The sequence below is a fragment of the Somniosus microcephalus genome, chromosome 2 (assembly GCF_052327205.1).
Source record: "Somniosus microcephalus isolate GS21.2 chromosome 2, FLI_Smic_1.0, whole genome shotgun sequence".
Lineage (NCBI taxonomy): Eukaryota > Metazoa > Chordata > Chondrichthyes > Squaliformes > Somniosidae > Somniosus > Somniosus microcephalus.
Window position 1 is genome coordinate 237,711,255 of NC_140988.1, and position 23,017 is coordinate 237,734,271.

The following is a 23,017-nucleotide window of genomic DNA, read 5'->3' on the forward strand; positions in this document are numbered from 1 at the left end:
CCCCTTCGGCTTCTCCCACAGAAGGGAGCTGATTCGGGGTCAACTGACACTTTAAAAAGGAAGCTGTATTAATATCTGTTGGTGGGGTGGGTACAGTTACAGATATTAGCATTGTTTGATTTTTTAGGGGTCTTGGGATCAACAGGTGGAGGGGAAGGGGAGGTTCATGATAAAATAATTATCCACGGACCCTACATGGAGTGGGTTTGACAGGCTGTAAATAAAAATCACATTAATGCACTATACAAACATTATTGAATTTAAATAATTAAACATTTTAATTACTATATTTTTAAACTGAAAAAGTGAGCGTCATTGGAACATCCTCTATTAATTTAAAAATCACGAGGGCCTAATTACCTCCAGTATGTAAAAATACATCAAGCTTGTATTTTTTAATGAATGTTATTTGTTCATATCTGTTTATAACTCAGTAACTCACCTGTATCATATCTTTCTGAATAAGGATATACTTCAACTTACACCTTTGAATAAAATATGCTGATAAGCGAGGTGAACACTCTGGATTAATTGGGCAGAAGGCTGCCCCAGTTTGAAGAATTCTGAAAGGGTACAGAAACAGCAACACTAAACATTATTATTTTTGAAATAGTAACTGTCACTCACATTTATTATATAATAAACAGAAGGGGGGAAATAAAAATCGCCTACTCTTCCTGTGATCCTTAATCATTCTTTAAATGTGTTTTTTCCTCCAGATACTTAGGATATTGAAACCCATGGGATTAAAGGGACAATGGCAGCATAGATACAAAATTGGCTAAGGGACAGAAAGCAGAGAGTAGTGGTGAACGGTTGTTTATCAGACTGGAGGGAAGTATACAGCGGTGTTCACCAAGGGTCGGTATTGGGACCACTGCTCTTTTTGATTTATATTGATGACCTGGACTTGGGTATAAAGGGCATAATTTCAAAGTTGGCAGATGACACAAAGCTTGGACATGTAGTAAACAGTGAGGAGTATAGTAGCAGACTTCAGGAGGACATAGCTAGACTGGTGAAATGGGCAAACACGTGGCAGGTCAAATTTAATGCAGAGAAGTGTGAAGTGAGAAACTATTAAATGTTGGTGTTCAGAGGGATTTAGGTGTCCTTGTACACGAAACACAGAAAGTTAACACGCAGATACAGCAAGCAATTAGGAAGGCAAATGGTATGTTGGCCTTTATTGCGAGGGGGTTGGAGTACAAGAATAAGGAAGTCTTGCTGCAATTATACAGGGCTTTGGTGAGACCACACCTGGAGTACTGTGCAGTTTTGGTCTCTATACCCGAGGAAGAATATGCAACGAAGGTTCACTAAATTGATTCCTGGGATGAGAGGGTTGTCCTATGAGGAGAGATTGAGTAGAATGGGCCTAAACTCTCTGGAGTTAGACGATTGAGAGGTGATCTCATTGAAACATAAAAAATTCTGAGAGGGCTTGACAGAGATTCTGAGAGGCTGTTTCCCTGGCTGGAAAGTCTCGAACTAGGGGGCAAAGTCTCAGGATGAGGGTTCGGCCATTTAAGACTGAGATGAGGAAGAATTTCTTCATACAGAGGGTTGTGAATCTTTGGAATTCTCTGCCCCAGAGGGCTGAGTCGTTGAGTATATTAAAGGCTGAAATCGATAGATCTTTTTGGACTCCTGCTCCTAATTCTTATGTTCTTAAGTGATGCATTTTGGAAGGAAAAATGAAGAGAGACAATATAAATTAAATGGTACAATTTTAAAGGGGGTGCAGGAACACAGAGATTTGTGGGCTCACATATATAAATTTTTGTGGGTGGCAGCATAAGTTGATGAAGCTGTTAAAAAATCATACTGAATCCTTGGCTTTATAAAGAGGCATAGAGTACAAAAGCAAGGAAGTTATGGTAAACCTTTATAAATCACTGGTTATGCCTCAGCTAGAGTATTGGTCCAATTCTAGGCACCACACTTTAGGAAGGATATCAAGGCCTTGGAGAGTGCAGAGGAGATTTACCAGAATAGTACCAGGGATGAGGGACTTCAGACTAGAGAAACTGGGATTGTTCCCCTTGAGTAGAGAAGGCTAAGGGGAAAATTTAATTGATGTTAAGTGGCCTTGGCATGTAGAAATCAGATGGACATTAAAAATGGTCTATGTCGAATAAATCCAAGAATATAGCTTTCATGAACAGAACCAGAACTGTTCCACTCATCCAGAGATGCTGAAGAATCTTTGGAAAGGGAAAGCATGGAACATGTGAACAGGAGTAAGCCATTCAGTGACTAGAGCCTGTTCCACCATTTAATTAGATAATGTCTGCTCAGTACCTCAACTCCATTTACCTGTCTTTGCTCCATATCCCTTGATACCCTTACCTAACAAAAACTATCTATTTGTTTTGAGTATTTGAATTGACCCAGTATCCACTGCCTTTTGGGAGAGAAACTCTCCATATCTGCACCCCTTTGGGTGAAAAAGTGCTTCCTTATTCCACTCTTGAATGACCTAGCTCTAATTTTAAGATTGTGCCCCCTTGTTCTGAATTCCCCCACCAGAGGAAATAGCTTTTCTGTATCTACTCGATTGAATCTTTTTATCATTTTAAACACCTAAACTAGATCACCCTCAACCTTCTAAACTAAAGGGAACACAACCCTAGTTTATGCAGCCTGTCCTCATAATTTAACACTTTAAGCCCCAGTATAATTTTGGTAAATCTATGCTGTACCCCCTCCAAGGCCAATATATCCTTCCTCAGGTGTGGTGCCCAGAACAGAACGCAGTACTCCAGACAGGGGCTGATCAAGGCTCTATACAACTGAAGCATCACTCCGGCCCTCGAGATAAAGGCCAATATTCCATTAGCCTTTATGATTACTTTTTGTATCTATGCACTAGTTTTTAGTGATTTGTGTACTTGAACACCAAAATCCCTTTTCTCCTCCAGTTTTTAGTCTTTCTCCATTTAAAATGTCCTTTCTTTTGAACACAGGGCTGAAAGTTTTTACTATTTAATAACTTTTTTAACTTGATACATAAAAGGGCAAAAATCTGCATCCCATCTGACACAATCCCACCATAAATTCGGCAAGCATGTGCCCAGAAAAAACAGAAATTATGAGGGCCGGATTTCTGGACCTTAGCCTAACATCGGAATTTCTGTGGGGTTTTATAAGGGCTGGAAACTTTGCCCTCACAAGACCAATGGTTTATGAGAAGGCCAAGGACCTGGCATAGGTATAGCAGACACCTGGTGGACAAGGTATGCCCCATGCTTGACCCCTTCAAAAGCAATCCCCTTACAGGGGCTGCTGGGAGTACATGCAGGTTCAAAGGGGAAACCCTGTACCTCCCTTCTCCAGAACCACCAAGTTGCACTGTACTTTCCAGTATGTTGGGGTAGACAAGCACCCTAAAACAGGCCTTCCTTCTCTTCCCCCCCCCCCCCCCCCCCCGCCAATCCCATGGATTTTTAACCACACTAACTCCAATAGAAATTTTGTGCACAGAATGGCTTCATGTTCCTGCTGGAATATTAAAATGAGTACATAGTGCACTGGTACTCTACATATGACATATTAATGGTGAGGAGTAGGGCTACTCTTTTACAGTGACTACATGGGATTCCAGAATCTTACTGGTGTTTTGAGACTGCATTCCGTCCATGAAAACCACATATTGATGGGTAAATAACTGGGGTGGGGGAGCAGCAGCAAAACTAAGTAGTATTACCCTAAAATGCAGCTGGGCAGGTTTACTGTAGGCTGGCAGTATAACCCAATCACATAACCCTGGCTAAAATCGCAGTGCAAATGCAGCAGCTCTTTGAGCGTATTCCCCAGGCAGATGACTCGGCTGTAGGTGTAACACATTCGAGCCCCGTCCGCCTCACTCTCGTAGCACACCGCGGTCCTCGTGCCGTGCAGCGCCGCCGCGCACACCACAAGCTCATGCAGGCTGCCCGGGCCCGACTTCGCCTTCTCCGTCGTCGTCACACACATTGCGCCCGCCGCCGATACCGCCTGACCACAAGCGCCGACTCCAGCCTCTTCTTCCGCTGTATCCGGCACTGCTTTAAACATAATTAAAGCCTCGTCTGGGTCACAGCGACACACCTGTCATACTCTCACACGCTATGCAGCGCCGCAAACTCAAAACTTGTTTGTAACGGCCAGTGCCGCAACCGTGCAGTGACGGATGCAGCGTCATGACGTTCGCTCGTTCCGTCTTCAGCGACATGAGAAGGTGGTGCGCGTGCCGCAGTTGCGATTGTTGGACAGGTTCGGTGGAGTGTGATTGGAAGGGGTAAATCCCTATTATAGGCTGTTGTGTGTGTTTATATATTTCGTTTAATTTCCATACAAGGCGAGTTAAAGCCAAAACCTTAAGACTATCCGACAAAAACAAAATACTGCAGCTGCTGGAAATCTGAAATGAAAACAAAATGCTTCTGTGGAGCGTGGAAGGTAGAATTAACGTTTTGGGATTTATAACTCCTCCTAAGAACTGGACATTGTTACAAATGAACAGCTTACGAGGAGGAACAGAGCCACGCAATAGGAAAGAAAAATAGTCTGCGATTAGCTAGAGGACAGGATGTGATCAAATAACATAAGTGATAATGATCTAAGATAGAGGTTCCCAAATTTCCTTTTGCTGAACATCTCCCCTCTAAGAAAGAATAGTTTTGCATAATTGTCAAAAAGACTTTTAAGGCAAGTTTTTTCTACATTACCTAATTAAATTTCTTTGTGAAGATGAAATTCTTCTAAATTTGTATATTATGTGATAACCTAGCCATTTCTTAGGCAGGCCCTCACAACTGAACACTAGTGCGATAGCAAAATACTGCAGATGCTGGAAATCCGAAATAACAGAAATTGCTGGAAAAACTCAGCAGGTCAGGCAACATCCGTGGAGAGAAATTTGAGTTGACGTTTCGAAACCCTTCTTCAAAACTGGAAAGAAAATAGTTTTGAAGAAGGGTTTCGACCCGAAACGTCAACTCAAATTTCTCTCCAGGGATGTTGCCTGACCTGCTGAGTTTTTCCAGCAATTTCTGTTGTTACCTCGGAACCGAGGATGACTTGCTTCCACATTAAAAATGAGTTTGCAGGTGACTGATTAGTCGAATGTGGGACCTAGTCTCTTGTCACAGGTGGGGCAGACGGTGGTTGAAGGGATGGGTGGGTGGGGTGCTTGGCTTCCGCTTGCTCCCGGCAAAGAGACTCGAGGTGTTCGGCGCCTTCCCGGATGCTTCTCCTCCACTTTGTGCGGTCTTGGGCCAGGAATTGCCAGGTGTCGGTGGGGATGTTACTTTTTCAAGGAGGCTTTGAGGGTGTCCTTGAAGCCACATATGCCTACCCTCAATCATCAGCAGTGATGGAAGAAATTGTCAACTGTACTATCAAGCAACACTTACCAATAACCTGCTCACCGCTCACAAGTCAGGAGTGTGATGGAATACTCTTCACTTGCCTGGATGGGCATAGCTCCAAAAACACCCAAGAAGCTCGACAATATCCAGGACAAAGCAGCCCGCTTGATGAGCACATCCATAAACATCCACTCCCTGTGGGAGCACCTTTACAATAGACTGCAGTAGTTCAAGGCGGCGATCATCACCTTCAAAGGGAGCCAGCACCTTCAAAGGGCAACTAGGGATGGGCAATAAATGCTGTCCTTGCCAGTGACGCCCACATCAAGAATGAATTTTTAAAAAAGAAAGTTTTTCTTACAAAGTGGTTCTATGAAACTGACCAAATAGTGTTTGAGAGCACAGGGAGGCCCAAACTGCAACTTTAGAGCCATCACCCCCAAATACCAGATGATCTCTACATTTCAATTTCAGCATACAGAATTCAAGGGACTGAAAGTCAGGCTGAGGCTGGTGGTAAAGATTTGCTGTTGGCATGTCATGCAAACCCTTCAGGATCAATACAGTATATTGAGGGGCAGCTGCATTAGATTATGTTCCCAGTGTAAACACGGCAAGTTTTTATGATTTTTAATTATTCGTTCATGGGATGTGAGCGTCACTGGCAAGGCCAGCATTTATTACCCATCCCTAATTGCCCTTGAAGGTGGTGAGCTGCCTTCTTGAACTGCTGCAGTTCGTGTGGTGAAGGTACTCCAACAGTGCTGTTAGGGAGGGAGTTCCAGGATTTTGACCCAACGACGATGAAGAAACGGCGATATTTTTCCAAGTCAGGATGGTGTGTGACTTGGGAGGGAAACTTGGAGGTGGTGGTGTTCCCACGTGCCTGCTGCCCTTGTCCTTCTAGGTGGAAGAAGCCTTGGCGAGTTGCTGCAGTGCATCTTGTAGATGGTACACACTGCAGCCACGGTACGCCGGTGGTGGAGGGAGTGAATGTTTAAGGTGGTGAATGGGGTGCCAATCAAGCACGCTGCTTTGTCCTGGACGGTGTTGAGCTTCTTAATTGTTGTTGGAGCTTCACTCATCCAGGCAAGTGGAGAGTATTCCATCAAACTCTTGACTTGCGCCTTGTGGATGATGGAAAGACTTTGGGGAATCAGGAGGAGACACTCGCCGCAGAATACCTAGCCTCTGAACTGCTCTTGTAGCCACAGTATTTATGTGGCTAGTCCAGTTAAGTTTCTTGTCAAAGGTGACACAAAGGATGTTGATGGTGGGGGATTCGGCAATGGTAATGCCGTTGAATGTCATGGGGCGGTGGTTAGACTCTCGCTTGTTAGAGATAGTCATTGCCTGGCGTGAATGTTACCTGCCACTTATCAGCCCAAGCCTGAACGTTGTCCAGGTCTTGTTTCATGCGGGCATGGACTGCTTCATTATCTGAGGAGTTGTGAATGGCACTGAACACTGCAGTCATCAGCAAACATCCCCATTTCTGACCTTATCTTGGAGGGAAGGTCATTGATGAAGCAGCTGAAGATGGCTAGTCCTACGACACTACCCTGAGGAACTCCTGCAGCGATGTCCAGGGACTGTGATAATTGACCTCCAACCACCACAACCATCTTCCTTTGTGCTAGGTATGACTCCAGCAATTGGAGAGTTTTCCCCGATTCCCATTGACTTCAGTTTTGCTAGGGCTCCTTGATGCCACACTTGGTCAAATGCTGCCTTGATGTCAAGGGCAGTCACTCTCACCTCACTTCTGGAATTCAGCTCCTTTGTCCATGTTTGGACCAAGGCTGTAATGAGGTCAGGAGCCGAGTGGTCTTGGCGGAACCCAAACTGGGCATCAGTGAGCAGGTTATTGGTGAGTAAGTGCCGCTTGATAGCACTGTCGATGACACCTTCCATCACTTTGATGATTGAGAGTAGACTGATGGGGCAGTAATTGGCTGGATTGGATTTGTCCTGCTTTTTGTGGACAGTACATGGGCAGTTTTCCACATTGTTGGATAGATGCTAGTGTTGTAGCTGTAATGGAACAGCTTGGTTAGAGGTGCGGCTAGTTCTGGAGCACAAGTCTTCAGCACGACAGCTGGGATGTTGTCGGAGCCCATAGCCTTTGCTGTATCCAGTGTGCTCAGCTGTTTCTTGATAGCACGTGGAGTGAATCGATTTGGCTGAAGACTGGCTTCTGTGATGGTGGGGACCTCAGGAGGAGGCCGATATGGATCATCCACTCGGCACTTCTGGCTGAAGATGGTAAATGGGAGATACTGCTTAGCAGATTTAGACTTTCATTGGTGATGGGTCTAGAAACATTATTTATTATAAAATTTCAAGAACATACACCTGAATACACATTTATTGTACAAAAATTAATTTGGTATTACAGGAAACTTTGTGTTATCCGGAGGCTAAATGTCCGGCAAGCTCGAACCACCGGCAAAAATCAGGAGCCGTTTTTTTCCTTTTCGTTGCTTTTTTCTCAACAGTCAAGCTCTGCAAGGTCTGTAGCTAAGCAACAGCTTCAGCTAGAGATGCTTGCCGACTGTTTAGAAGCTGTTGCTAAGCAACAGGGTTTGTTGATTCACACGGAGCTGAAAATCTCCGTATGTTTCAACATTAGCGCTGGAGTGTCCGGCAGTTTTGAGGGAACGGCAGCAGCTTGGTCCCGTCGGTGCCGGATAGCACAAAGTTTCCTGTATACTGTAACAGAACCTGGAAACCCAAGTTGTTTTGTAATTTTATATTCCCACTATGATACTATATAACATTTGCCTAGTGATTAACACAAACTTTTGTATTAGCATGCCTTTAACCAAATTACACAAGGATGTCTTACACAATCGGTTTACATTTAAAATAAACAGTTAAAAAGAGAAAATGTTGAAACCTGATACATTTTGCACGGTAATTAAATGTTTAATGAAATACAATGGAATAAAGGCAATACCATGAATTAGAACACTGATACTTCCATCCTAGGACCTGGCATCAAAATTAATTCAATTATGACCAAAACAGATCCCAAATGGTAAAATAAAAAGAATAAACTTGCATTTATACAAGAGCCTTTTGCAATCTCAGAACATCTCAAAGCACTTCACAGCCAGTTAGTAACTTTGAAGTGTAGCATTGTCATCATGTAGGCAAATGTGGCAGCTAATTTACCCACAGCAAGGCTCCACAAACAAAAAAAGAGATAAATGATCAGTTATTTTTTTGTATGTCATTGGTTGAGGAACAAATTGGCCAGGACACTGGTAAAACTTCCTTGTTCTTCTTTGAATAGTGCCATGGGATCATTTAGATCCACCTGAACAGCCAGATAGGGCCTCGGTTTAACGTCTCACCAGAAAGATGGCACCTCTGACAATGCAGTACTACTCCCTCAGTACAGGAAACTCTCTATTAACCGGCAAAATTCATACTCTGAAAACAACACCTCAATAACTGGAAATGTTGCCGAGTCCGAGTCTCCCGTGGTGGCCGAGTTAGTCAGTGGGGGTAGTTCTCCAAACTGCCACTACTCGGCTTCTTGGTGCTGTCGGAAGTCCGAACACCTCAATAACAGGAGTCTGACTCTCCCGCGCTGCAGGGAGTACCTAATTACTATATACTGCACATTTCTTGATTTTTTAATTTTTGTTTGTTAAAAATAGCCTCGGTAGATAACCCTCTCCGTCATCCGGAATTTTTAATCAACCGGCACCATCCCGGTCCCGTCGGTGCCGGATACCAAAGAGTTTCCTGTACTGCACTGAAGCACCGACCTAGATAATAAAAAACTACAAATGCTGTAAATCTAAAAGTGTTTCATACCCAAAACATCAATAAACTGTCTTTTTCCTTTGTAGATGCTGACTCACCTGCTGTGTATTTCAAACATTTAATGTTTTTATTTAAGATCCCAAGTGGAACTGAAGAGCATTATTACTCCGATCACAAAGGTCACAATTTTGCAAACACAAAAGTTACTCAATTTCAAACTCATTCAAAACAAAAAGAGGACAGAAACATCACACTGGCATAACTAACGATGACCGTCTGCCATTTTGGTCAGAGGCCACTGTCAAAGCAACGGATATGGAGCTAAACATTTTATTTAGCCTGATATGTAGGACAAAATATAAACCAATTTTCCAGCATGGATATTCCACACCTAATGAATGCTTAACTTGGTTGGTATTGCCATTCAAAATGATTGTATGGCTAGAAGATAAAGAATGTAAGAGAACTGGTTTCATTTTCTCTAATATAGTCAATTTTCCAAAGAAGGCAATAATACAAGTCAGATAAATAGTTAGGTTACAATATATTAAAACAAAATGATACACTGGTAGAAGTTCCAAAAGTACAAATTATTTATTATGTCAATTCATCGTATGAGTTCTCGATGAACATGAAGGGGGGAAAAGTTAACTTTGGCTTTTTTAAACTTGATTATGACCAGAAGTTACACAAGGGAATTAATGGACTCAATATGACTCCTTTATGTACATCTCTCATATGAAAGTTTTTTTTGTTAGACAAAGCCAGTATTACATTCTGAATGTACTGCGCACAGTTTCATTAATTAATATTCTAAAATCAAAAATACAGGTGTTTGAAAGCTTTACTTCAACCTGAAAGGAAATTTTTGTATCGGAGAATGGAAGGCACATTACGTTTCGTAACTACAGAACATTCAGTAGTATATTAAAGTTAGAAGGCCACTTCTGCTCCAGAAAAGTTAAGAATGGCTTTTCCATTTAAACCACAAGGCATCCTTTGCCAATTTAAGTAGATAATGAGCTAGGGTAGCCAATCCAAGATTATCTGAACACTCAAAATCTCTAAATGTACTGTAGAATACTTAACTATTATATTTACTTGTAACTCAATAGGCTGAAGTAATGTACCTCTTAAAAATGATCATTTACCAGTAAAATCCTGTCAGCTGACTGCATCATAACCTTGATCTAGTGGCATATTACAAACTTTACCACTCATGTGACCAGAAGCTACACAGCAAAATTCAGCAGTCTTAAGGATGGTTAGAGAAGACACAAAACTCAAGTGAAACCCCAGAAAGGTAAACAAAAATACACACACATACACAATATATATATATGTATATATCATCACACACACACACTGTTTGATAGTACTGCATGTTCAAGGCTACAACACACTCCTGTAGTTTATGAATCAGATCTTGTAAAACATTTCCAGTGTAGTTGAGTTTCCCCACAATAAGCAACTGCATCAGGAAGTGAATCATTTTTAATTCAATCATTTCCAAACCAAAGTATTTTTGACAATAGTTGAAAATGAGTTTGCTCTTTGCAGTTAGAATGATTTCAAATAACAGTAATTCATTTGACAGTCCTCATGAAACAAATAAGAGCTGTCTGAATCTCTACAATTGAGGGACACATTCTTACTTGCAATGTACCATGGAGGTGCAAATAGAATGTAATGGAGGACGTTGATTTTTGTGTGCAGTGCAAATAATGGTGGCACCACTTTAAAAAAAAAAAGACATGCATGGAAACACATAGAGGCAGACTGAAAATACTCAACTGATAAACTGACAAGAAAATACCTTTATATAGACGCTGACTAGAAAATAACAGAGCACCATCATGTCCTTTTAGGTTGTATTCAAATCTGCAAAAATTTCACTGGTGAATCACTCAGAACTATACAATCAAAGCAACTTCACCATTCAAGCTCCACAGGGTATTTTCCGGTGAGACAAGCTGTACAGTGACCCGTTTGTCTAGATGATGATTTTTTGTCATTTTCAGTATTATTTAGGATGGAATTTGCTCGCAGGCTCTTAATCCCCTCTTGTACAGCAGATACCAATCCATCAACAGAGAGATAAACCACACTATTTGCTCCTACAAAAGACAGAAAAACAAGATTTTAAGAAGGTTTAATTATAAAAATGTTTTTAGTATAGTTAACAAATAGTTGAGTCATTCAGCCTTTGATATTATCACGACTCAGCAGTCTAAACACAAGCAGCAGCACAAAATATAAATGGTCACACACTGCAATAGCTAGAGAAAACTGATAATACTCGGTGAAAATGTGAACATTTTATTCAACATATTAATTCAGAATCAAAATTAAATCCTCAGCTCTAATGCCAATTATTGTACTCAGAAAAAGACAAATCCCAAGAAAAGTTAAAAAAAACACAACTCCAACTAATAGCAATGTGCATTACAGAGATTAGCCAGTTCAATAAATACTGCTCTCAAGAGGCGTAAATTACATTTTTGAGTACAAGTATCAAATGGTCCAGTAAAGGTGCGTTTTTGAGGTGACAACATTGGAGAAATTGTAAGGCATCTTTTTTAAGGGATCAAAATTCCTCAATTTCCCTTCCCAAATAGCTTACAAGCCATACAACTGGTTCCTATCATGCAAGTAGATATTGAGCACTGTGAGCCAACTCCCATTAAAGCAAAGACACACAGATCACTTACAAGAGCACCTAACGCTACTGAACCCAAGAAATTATGGTAAACCCAAATTTGTAACCCCTCACAACTGTTGCAGTTGGATAGATTATAAATAAATACAAACATACACACATATATACCAGCTGGGCAAAGTACACTATTATTTTTGTAAATAAGAGACAGTATGCATTAAATTTTCCTCAAATTCTACCATCTCATGGTATTTTTATGCACCCATTTATGTAAACCAGTAGTGCTCAAAGATTGGAGTGGGAAGTAAGCCCTAAGAAGGCTGATTCAGTACTCCCATTGGGGAGTGGCACTCACAGGGAGACCTGGCAGAATTTTAATGGATAGAAAGTCATGAATTGCACGCTGATGATTTCCCACCATGGCTTGCTGAAAGTGCCGCTCCCTATGAGCGCTACTCCCAAGTGGGAGCATGGAATTCACCTCTAGATGTACAGGTAATAAGGTGGTAGAATGGCTGAAAGAGTTTAAATTAGACAAGATGGTGAAGAAGAAATAAATCAGAATATGGGAAGGCAATAAAATAAAAAATTGGCAAATTCAAACATATATATATCTCAATGCAGAGAATATAATAAACAAAATTGAAAACTAGTGACTATAAATAGAAAATTATGACATAAAAACAGTAACTGAAATGTGGCTGCAGCTAGACCGGGAATGGCAATTAAATATACCTGGGTATAAAACTGTCAGAGGGGACAAGGAAAGTAGAACAGGAGAAAGCATAGCAGAATTAATTAGAAACAACATCCCAGCACTAGGGTGCAAGGATTTAAATTGAGAAGTGGTCCAAACAGAATCCCTTTCGATTCAGCTGAATTGCAGCAAGGGATCAGTCACATTACTGGGATTAACAGTGGAAAAGAAATTGAGGATGAAACTTGTAGATTAGAGAGGCGCATATTAAAAATTGAGTCCTAACTGAAGAACTTTTTACATCATCTAAAAATAAATTGGGATAGGGAACGTGCTTCTGGTAAGAAAAGGAAAGTTGTTTTTTGCAATGTGCACAAGTCTCAATAAATATGCTGCTGCTCCAACAAGAAGGTTCTCAGTAATGAAGTGCAGCAAAGAGACAAACTAAAGCAACATTTGGGAAATAGTGACCACCATTAAATTTAATATCAAGAACAGAAAAGGAAAGAGTCAAGCTCAAGGGTACTTGACTGGAATAAAGCATTTTGTGACATTCTGATAAAGTATTAAGGTGCTATATAAATGCAAGTTCTTTTATCTTTCAGAGAAGAAAAAAAGGTCTTTGGAACCAAAAGGGCAGATAATGAAAAAGAAAGCCAAAACAAATTTAAGTATAGGAAAACTGCAAAATAGAAGATTAGAACAGTTAAGGAGTCTGAGGGAAAATTAGCAAAAACAAAAAGGCAAAAGAAAAGCTTTTTATAGATAGATTAGTAATAAATGGATTGTAAGATTTGGGCTAAGACAGACATGAAGGAGGCAGGCTTGTTATGAAGGAATGGTAGAGAAAAGTACTTTACATTAGTTTCACACAGGAGATTGATAATTGAGATTGTAGACCACCAGTGGTGAGTGTAGAACAGTTAGTGGAGGTTATTATTCAAAAATAGATGTTATTAAAGAAGTTACTCAAACCTGAGGTCGACAAATTACTAGCATTTGATAGCTAACATTTGAGGATCCTGAGGGAAACTTGGGAAGAAACAGTAAAAGCTCTGGCTTGGGAAGAAATAGTAAAAGCTCTGGCTGTAATTTTCCAAAGTTCTTCTGGAAGGGAAATTGTGCTGGAGGACTGGAAGATCACAAATGTGACAGAAAAAAGCCAAGAAATTATAAGCCACCTAGGGGGGAAAATTGGGTCGTGCCCCCTTTGCGGCACTAACTTCGCTGGGGAGCTACTTTTAGCGCCCGAAAAAGTTAGCACCCCCGCGCCCGAGATTCACTGGTAGCGCCCCAAGAGGGAGGCGGGGTGCTACTCGAAGCGCCCCGCCTCCCTCTTGGGGCACTACCAGTGAATATCGCGGCGCTGCGGCACGTTGAGCCGCAGTACTACAGGCCTTCCTCCCCTTATTAAAGGGGAGGGGCCTTGCACAGTGCAACCCGGGGCCCAGCTGGGCCACCAGGGATCAGAGTGCTGGCAAAAGAGCCCGGCACTTAAGAGGAGTGCCGGGCTCACGGAGCCCAGCTGGCACCCCGTGGGAGGCAGGGGGGCTTCACAGGAGGCCACAGTAAATAATAATTCTAAAAGATCTAAGAGCGTTAAAAAAACAAGCCTGAAGGCTTTGTGTCTTAATGCGAGGAGCATTCGTAATAAGGTGGATGAATTAGCTGCGCAAATAGAGGTAAACGAATATGATATGATTGGGATTACGGAAACATGGCTCCAGGGTGGCCAAGGCTGGGAACTCAACATCCAGGGGTATTCAATATTCAGGAAAGAGAGGCAGAAAGGAAAGGAGGTGGGGTAGCATTGCTGGTTAAAGAGGGGATTAACACAATTGAAAGGAAGGATATTAGCTCTGATGATGTGGAATCTGTATGGGTAGAACTGAGAAATACCAAGGGGCAGAAAACGTTAGTGGGAGTGGTATATAGACCTCCAAACAGTAAGGCAGAGGTTGGGGATGGCATTAAAAGGGAAATTAGAGAAGCGTGCAATAAGGGCACAGCAGTTATCATGGGTGACTTTAATCTACATATAGATTGGGCTAACCAAATTAGTAACAATACTGTGGAGGAGGAATTCCTGGAGTGTATACAGGATGGTTTCCTGGACCAATATGTCAAGGAACCAACTAGAGATCAGGCCATCTTAGACTGGGTATTATGTAATGAGAAAGGATTAATTAGCAATCTTGTTGTGCGAGGCCCCTTGGGTCGAAGCTATCATAATATGTAGAATTCTTCATTAAGATGGAGAGTGAAATAGTTAGCTCAGAGACAAGGGTCCTGAATTTAAATAAAGGAGACTACAATGGAATGAGGTGCGAGTTGGGTAGGATTGATTGGGGAATGTCACTCAAAGGGTTGACGGTGGATGGGCAAAGGCAAACATTCAAAGATCGCATGGATGAACTACAGAATTTGTTCATCCCAGTTTGGCATAAAAATAAAAAAAAGGTGACTCAACCGTGGCTAACAAGGGAAATTAGGGATAGCATAAGGTCCAAGGAGAGGACATATAAATTGTCCAGAAAAAGCAGTAAACCTGAGGATTGGGAGCAGTTTAGGATCCAACAAAGGAGGACAAAGGGATTAATTAAGAGGGGGGAAATAGAGTATGAGAGTAAGCTTGCGGGGAACATAAAAACGGACTGTAAAAGCTTTTATAGATATGTGAAGAGAAAAAGATTGGTGAAGTCAAGCGTAGGTCCCTTGCAGTCAGAATCAGGGGAATTTATAATGGGGAACAAAGAAATGGCAGATCAATTAAATACATACTTTGGTTCTGTCTTCACAAATGAGGACACAAATAACCTCCCAAAGATGTCGGGGAACATAGGGTCTAATGAAAGGGAGGAACTGATAGAAATCAGTATTTGTAGGGAAATGGTGTTAGGGAAATTGAAGGGATTGAGGGCCGATAAATCCCCAGGGCCTGATAATCTACATCCTAGGGTACTTAAGGAAGTGGCCCTAGAAATAGTAGATGCATTGCTGGTCATCTTCCAAAATTCGATAGACTCTGGAACAGTACCCATGGATTGGCGGGTAGCTAATGTTACCCCACTGTTCAAAAAGGGTGGTAGAGAGAAAACGGGGAATTACAGACCAGTAAGCCTGACATCAGTAGTGGGGAAAATGCTAGAGTCCATTATAAAGGATGGAATAGCAGAGCACTTGGAAAAAAGTGACCGGATCGGACAAAGTCAACATGGCTTTACAAAAGGTAAATCGTGCTTGACTAATCTACTGGAATTTTTTGAGGATGTAACTGGTAAAATAGATAAGGGAGAACCAGTGGATGTGGTGTATTTGGATTTTCAAAAGGCTTTTGATAAGGTCCCGCATAAGAGATTAGCGTGTAAAATTAAGGCACATGGGATTGGGGGCAAGGTATTGACTTGAATAGAGAACTGGTTGGCAGACAGAAAGCAAAGAGTTGGAATAAACAGCTCTTTTTCCGAGTGGCAGGCAGTGACTAGTGGGGTACCGCAAGGATCGGTCCTTGGACCCCAGCTATTCACAATATATATTAATGATCTGGACGAGGGAACTAGATGTAATATCTCCAAGTTTGCAGACGACACAAAGCTGGGTGGGCATGTGTGCTGTGAGGAAGATGCAGAGAAACTCCAGTATGATTTGGACAGGTTGGGTGATTGGGCAGAAGCATGGCAGATGCAATATAACGTGGATAAGTGTGAGGTTATCCACTTTGGTGTCAAAAACAGGAAGGCAGATTATCTAAATGGCAATAGATTGGGAGAAGGGGAAGTGCAACGAGACCTGGGCGTCCTTGTGCACCAGTCGCTGAAAGCATGCAGGTGCAGCAGGCGGTTAAGAAGGCAAATGGTATGTTGGCCTTCGTAGCGAGAGGGTTTGAGTACAGGAACAAGGATGCCTTGGTGAGGCCACATCTTGAATACTGTGTGCAGTTTTGGTCGCCTTATCTGAGGATGTTCTTGCCATGGAAGGAGTGCAGCGAAGATTCACCAGGCTGATACCTGGGATGGCAGGAATGACATATGAGGAGAGATTGGGTCGATTGGGCTTGTCCTCGCTGGAGTTTAAAAGAATGAGAGGGGATCTCATTGAAACTTACAAAATTCTAACAGGACTAGACAGACTAGATGCTGGAAGGATGTTCCCGATGGTCGGAGAGTCCAGAACTAGGGGTCACAGTCTAAGGATAAAGGGGTAAGCCATTTAGGACAGAGGTGAGGAGGAATTTCTTCACCCAGAGAGTGGTGAAAAGAAGGCAGTAGAGGCCAATTCATTAAATATATTCAAGAAGGAGTTGGATATATTTCTTAAGGCTAAAGGGATCAAGGGATATGGAGAGAAGGCAGGAACAGGGTACTAAATTTGGATGATCAGCCATGATCTCATTGAATGGCAGAGCAGGCTCGAGGGGCCGAATGGCCTACTCCTGCTCCTATCTTCTATGTTTCTATGTCTATGCCAGGGACGGCAATGGGGGTAGGTGCTGGCATGTGGCCAGCACCGAAAATGACCGCCTGGCTAATCGTCTTTAATTTGCGCCACATCGGCCGCAGGTAGACCCCCCTCACCCTGTCGGACATCGTGTCCGGCGGTAAGTCAGGGGGGGCTACCGAAGATCGCGGCCGGGGTACGAGCGGGGCGCTGCGCACGGCGATGACATCGCCGTGGGGCACTAACAGTTACCGCCGGCGCTAACCTCCCGCTGAATTTCGCGGGAGGCGTTAGCGGCGCCTCGTCCAGGTGCTAGTTGCTTTGTGCCCTGTTAGCGGGAGGCGCAAATCAACTGAATTTTCCCCCCCTAATCTTACTTCAGCTGTTGATAAACTACTGGAGTCTATGATACAGCAGTAAATTACTAAACACTTGGAGAAATGAGCTAAACAGGACCAGTCAGCGGGGATTTCTAAAAGGTTCGTGTGCTTGACCATCCTTACAGAATTCTTTGAAGAAAAAAAAGGGGTACAGTTATAGGAAATGCAGTGGATGTGGTCTATTTAGATTTTCAAAAAAACATTTGATAAGGTATAATTTGTGATAAAAATAAATGTGCACTGTAATACTTGTGTAGACAATACTAATTTGGTTGCTCTTAAAAGCAGTCAAGGAGTGAAATTATGCATTCAGAAATCCTGCTAATGAACATTGGTCCACCATTAATGAAACAAAAATAGCATTCCAATACAATCTCACTACTCCCTACCTAAAAAGCCACAGTGAAACCATGAGAGGTCCATCACTTTATCAGCAACACTATCAGATTGACAGTAAATTCTACTTTACATGGCAAAACAGAAATCTCAACAAACCTATATAACCTGCAATGTCTTCAAATTCTGGTTTGTTGGCAATCAATTCTTCTTTTGTTGGAATGTTAATTCCCATATAGCAAGGAAATCTTATTGGAGGTGAAGCTACACGGATGTGTACCTATAAAAGCAATTTTATAAAGATAAGAAACCAAGGATGTATTCTATGCTTCTCAGTCAAGAAAAACAACCAATTAAAACCCATTTTTGAATGATTATTTAAAGTGCGACATCATTTAAAAAAACATGAAATGCCTCAAGTAAGCAAACCACAGAAGAACTCCATGTGTACAAGAACAACTTTTTAAAAATTCAATTACTTAATTTTGACTAAATACTGAATTTCATTTTAATGCACAAAGTATAATGGTCTTTCAAAATTTTAAGAAATCACAACTTCTTTATTAATACCTCTTTGGCACCTGCTTCCTTCAGGACTTTAATGATTGGAGAAATAGTATTTCCACGTACAATCGAATCATCTATTAGCACAACCCGCTTTCCAGCAAAATTATCACTCAAGGCTCCAAATTTTTGTGCCACTCCAAGCTGCCGCAGTCTTGTATTTGGTTGAATGAATGTTCTGCCCACATAACGGTTTTTGCAGAGTACTTCTACATAAGGCAGTCCTGCCTGTAACAGAAGGAAACAAACAAAAATAGCATTCCAATACAATTTCAGTACTCCCTGCCTAAGAAGCCACAGTGAAACCATGAGAGGTCCATCACCTTATCACCAACACTATTAGATTGACAAAAGGAACAATTTGTAAATTCCCAAAAGATTTAAATAAAAAAAGTTAACTCCTTCCATTTTTTTAGACTGCCCTATGGCAATCACCTGTTCTTAGAGCATTTAAATTAGCTGCTAGAAGAGGGATAAGAATTCTTTCCCTCACGAGTGTCAATTGCTTGTTACTCTGAGGGAGACTTTGCCACTATTTGCACCACTAAAACATAGTAGAGCAACATTCATAATATTGCCTGTTACTTAGTCATCAAAGTTTACAAATCCAAATGAGTTATGTTGCTTGATGAAGCAACGGAGAGGGTTGATGAGGAGAGTGCAGCTGATGTTGTGTATATGGACTTTCAAAAGGCGTTTGACAAAGTACCACATAATGGACTTGATAGCAAAATTAAAGGGACAGCGGCAGTGTGGATATGAAATTGGCTAAGGGACGGAAAGCAGAGAGTACCGGTGAAGGGTTGTTTGTCAGACTGGAGGGAAGTATACAGTGTTCTCCAGGGGTCAGTATTAGATCCACTGCTCTTTTTGATATATATTAATTACCTGGATTTGGGTATACAGGGCAAAATTTCAAAGTTTGCAGATGACACAAAACTCAGAAATATAGTAAACAATGAGGAGGATAGTAACAGACTTCAGGAGGACATCAACAGACTCATGAAATGGGAAGATAGATGAAATTTAATGCAGAGAAGTGTGAAGTGATACATTTTGGTAGGAAGAATGAGGAGAGGCAATATAAACTAAATTATACAGGAAACTCTTTTTTATCCTGCACCGACAGGACCGGAGTGGTGCCGGTTTATCAAAAAGTCCGGATTACAGAGAGTTATAGTTAAAAGGTACGAGAGCTCCGTATACAGCAACAAATACTGGCTTCCCTGTTGCTTAGCAACAGCTGCAGGAACCCCAGCCACAGACCAAGCGTCCCTGTTGCTTAGCAACAAGTGCAGAAACCCCCGATTACACAGCCACAGATCCAGGAACGGCCACTAATATGAAGAAAAACTTAACTGAACCTACTCCTGAATTTCGCCGGTTAACCGAGCTTTCCGGTTGTTTGGGTGCCGGTAAATCGAGAGTTTCCTGTACAATTTTAAAGTGAGTGCAGGAACAGGAACTGGGGTGTATGTACATAAATCTTTGAAGGTAGCAAAACAAGTTGAGAATGCTGTTAAAAATACATATGGGATCCATGGCTTTATTAATAGAGGCATAGAGTACAAAAGCAAGGACGTTATGCTGAACCTTTATAAAACACTGGTTAGGCCTTAGCTGGAGTATTGTGTTCAATTCTGGGCACCACACTTTAGGAAGGATGTCAAGACCTTAGAAAGGGTGCAGAAGAGATTTACTGGAATGGTACCAGGGATAAAGGACTTCAGTTATGTGGAAAGACTGGAGAAGCTGGGGGTTGTTCTCCTTAGAGCAGGGAAGGTTAAGAGGAGATTTGACAGAGGTGTTCAATATCATGAACAGTTTTGATAGAGTGAATACAGAAATCTCTTGGAGGTAACAAGGAGAGTCGATGAAAGTAGCACGTTTGATGTAGTCTACATGGATTTTAGCAAGGCTTTTGACAAGGTCCCACATGGCAGACTGGTCAGAAAAGTAAAAGCCCATGGAATCCAAGGGAAAGTGGCAAGTTGGATCCAAAATTGGCTCAGTGGCAGGAAGCAAAGGGTAATGGTCGATGGGTGTTTTTGTGACTGGAAGGCTGTTTCCAGTGGGGTTCCGCAGGGCTCAGAACTAGTTTCCTTGCTTTTTGTGGTATATATCAATGATTTAGACTTCAATGTAGGGGGCAGGATTGAGAAGTTTACAGATGATACAAAAATTGGCCATGTGGTTGATAGTGAGGAAGAAAGCTGTAGACTGCAAGAAGATATCAATGGACTGGTCAGGTGGGCAGAAAAGTGGCAAATGGAATTAAATCCGGAGAATTGTGAGGTAATGCATTTGGGGCGAGCTAACAAAGCAAGGGAATAGGCAATAAATGGTAGGATACTGAGAAGTGTAGAGGAACAGAGACACCTTGGAGTGCATGTCCAAATATCCCTGAAAGTAGGACAGGTAGATAGGGTGGTTAAGAAGGCTTACGTGATATATTCTATGCCTCGGCTAATAAAGTAAAGTAAGAGTAGGGAAGTTATGCTAGAACTGCATAAAACACTAGTTAGGCCACAGCTAGAGTACAGCATACAATTCTGGTCACCACATTATAGTGCAATCATATCTTTCCTGTAGAGGGAACAGAGGAGATTTGCAAGGATGTTGCCAGGACTGGAGAATTTTAGCTATGAGGAAAGACTGGATCGGCTGGGGTTGTTTTCTTTGGAACAGAGGAGGCTGAGGGGAGACTTAATTGAGGTGTATAAAATTATGAGGGGCCGAGATAGAGTGGATAGGAAGAACATAGTTCCCTTAGCAGAGAGGTCAATAACCTGGGGCACTGATTTAAAATAATTGGTTGAAGGACTAGAGGGGAGTTGAGGAGAACTTTGTTCACCCAGAGGGTGGTGGGGGTCTGGAACGCACCACCTGAAAGGGTGGTAGAGGCAGAAATCCTCATCACATTTAAAAAGTTATTGGATATGCACTTGAAGTGCCGTAACCTACGGACCAAGAACTGGAAAGTGAGATTAGGCTGGATAGCTCTTTTTCGACTGGCACAGACACAATGGGCCAAATGGCCTCCTTCTGTACTGTAAATTTCTATGGTTCCATGAAACTGTTTCCAGTGGCAGAAGGGTCAATAACCAGAGGGCACATGAGGAATACATTTTTTTTTTTTTTTTATATACACACAGCGACTTCTTGTGATTTCGAATGCACTGCCTGAAAGGGTGGTGGAAGCAGCTTCAATAGTAACTTTCAAAAGGGAATTGGATAAACACTGGAGGGAAAACATCTACAGGGCTCTGGGGAATGAGCAGGGGAGTGGGACTAATTGGGTAGCTCTACCAAAGAGCCTGCACAGGCACGATGGGCCAAATGGCCTCCTTCTGTGCTGTTTTATTCTACAATTCTAAGTAATTGCACTTCTGTTCACCACTGGTTTACTGGTCTGGAGCTCTTTACATACCTCTTGTGCATAACCTAGTGCTGCTGGAGTTGCAGATTCTGGAACCGTGCTGACCAAGTCTGCATCGACAGGTGCCTCAATGGCAAGCTGCCGCCCACAACGCTGCCTGACTGTATATACCATCTGTCCTTATGAATTAAAGGAAAACAATATACAAATGAGTACAGTACAGCTACGTTAAAAAGTACAGATTAGTGTGACTACATGAAATGGAAATTTTTTGCTGAAAACATTTCTTTTTTGCTGAACTGCACAATAAAAGTATAGACAGTTTTTTTTGTATGACACTTTCATTTTGAAGCAGGTGTTTTGGCAAGATTGAGTGTATAAGCCAGGTATCATAAGAAGCTTGAATGCGTGATATTATTCATAGCCACCTTCTGACAATCTTGACAACCTAACTCTATAGTTACGTGGGCCAAAATAAAATCAATACAGCAGGCAAGTGTATTCCTGATTGCATTTTTGGATCCTTCATAGGGCAATTGGCAACATTACAAGAAAACTCTAAGTTACAAAGAGATTCAAAAACAACTTACAATTACAGTAAAGCATTCAGCTGAAGATTTAAAAATGAGAGCAAACACGTTATAATATACAACAGGAGCCATATGAAGAAAATTAAAAATGATTGTGTGAAGCATACTGTTGACAATTCAGAATTACCTTCAAATATGGAGTCAGGTCTGGCAAAATAAACATACTCAAAAATACAGAATGCAGGTGGATCTCCTCCAGCCCTTGGTACAAGGTCAAGTGTCTGGATTCCATTCTTAGAGATCTGTACAATTTCTCCTGGTAATATTTCACGATAATACCTAGAAAAAAGTAGAGGAGCAATGCTTAAAAAGTTCTACCAAATAGTAACTACTGACATTCCAAGCCGCTCACTCAAAATTTATAAATGACTTCAAGCCAGCAATGAAACACCTTGTAGCAGATGATAACACTAAGGAACAAAGAACAGTAACGTAAAGTTTTTCTGAAAATCAGCCTCATTAACTGCTCAACTCTCCCGCCCTACAGCCTTGAGCATGCAACCCTGCATGGTGTACACGTGCTTGGCGTAAGCCCTACTCAAATACATAACACTACGGCCACGATTTTATCATCGGTGTCTGGATGGTGGCGGGAGAGCTGGTTTCCGGGTTCCAGTCACGATCCTGGCTGCAGCTGCTCTGTCAAAGGGATTTTCCCTTGATTGGCCTTGTTAAGCCCGCCCTGTGGGCTTCCTGGCCAATTAACAGGAAGCGGGTCTGATGACATAATTTGATGACGCGTCATCAGCTGGTTTCCTTAAAGGGACCACGGCCACATTGAGTTTGACAGTTCTTCTGTCAGTGTTTGACAGCATTGAGGTGCTGCAAACACTGACAAACATTG

General features: G+C 41.9%; 2 protein-coding genes across 3 annotated transcripts in view; both read right to left on the reverse strand.

The window, feature by feature from the left end:
• Positions 1–4,173, reverse strand: part of aasdh (aminoadipate-semialdehyde dehydrogenase) — a 50,629-nt gene extending 46,456 nt beyond the window's left edge. For both annotated transcript variants that reach the window (XM_085970432.1, XM_085970425.1), the window contains exons 1-2: positions 3,710–4,173; positions 443–563 (exon numbers count right to left, since the gene is read on the reverse strand). In XM_085970432.1, coding sequence (XP_085826558.1) covers positions 443–563; positions 3,710–4,059 — 471 coding nt within the window. In that variant the 5' untranslated portion in view covers positions 4,060–4,173. The remainder of the gene's footprint in view (positions 1–442; positions 564–3,709) is intronic.
• Positions 4,174–8,257: 4,084 nt separating this feature from the next.
• Positions 8,258–23,017, reverse strand: part of ppat (phosphoribosyl pyrophosphate amidotransferase) — a 95,090-nt gene continuing 80,330 nt past the window's right edge. Inside the window, exons 7-11 of the mRNA XM_085970445.1 lie at positions 22,301–22,452; positions 21,635–21,762; positions 18,211–18,432; positions 17,800–17,920; positions 8,258–11,248 (exon numbers count right to left, since the gene is read on the reverse strand). Of these exons, the coding sequence (XP_085826571.1) occupies positions 11,064–11,248; positions 17,800–17,920; positions 18,211–18,432; positions 21,635–21,762; positions 22,301–22,452 (808 nt within the window). The 3' untranslated portion in view covers positions 8,258–11,063. The remainder of the gene's footprint in view (positions 11,249–17,799; positions 17,921–18,210; positions 18,433–21,634; positions 21,763–22,300; positions 22,453–23,017) is intronic.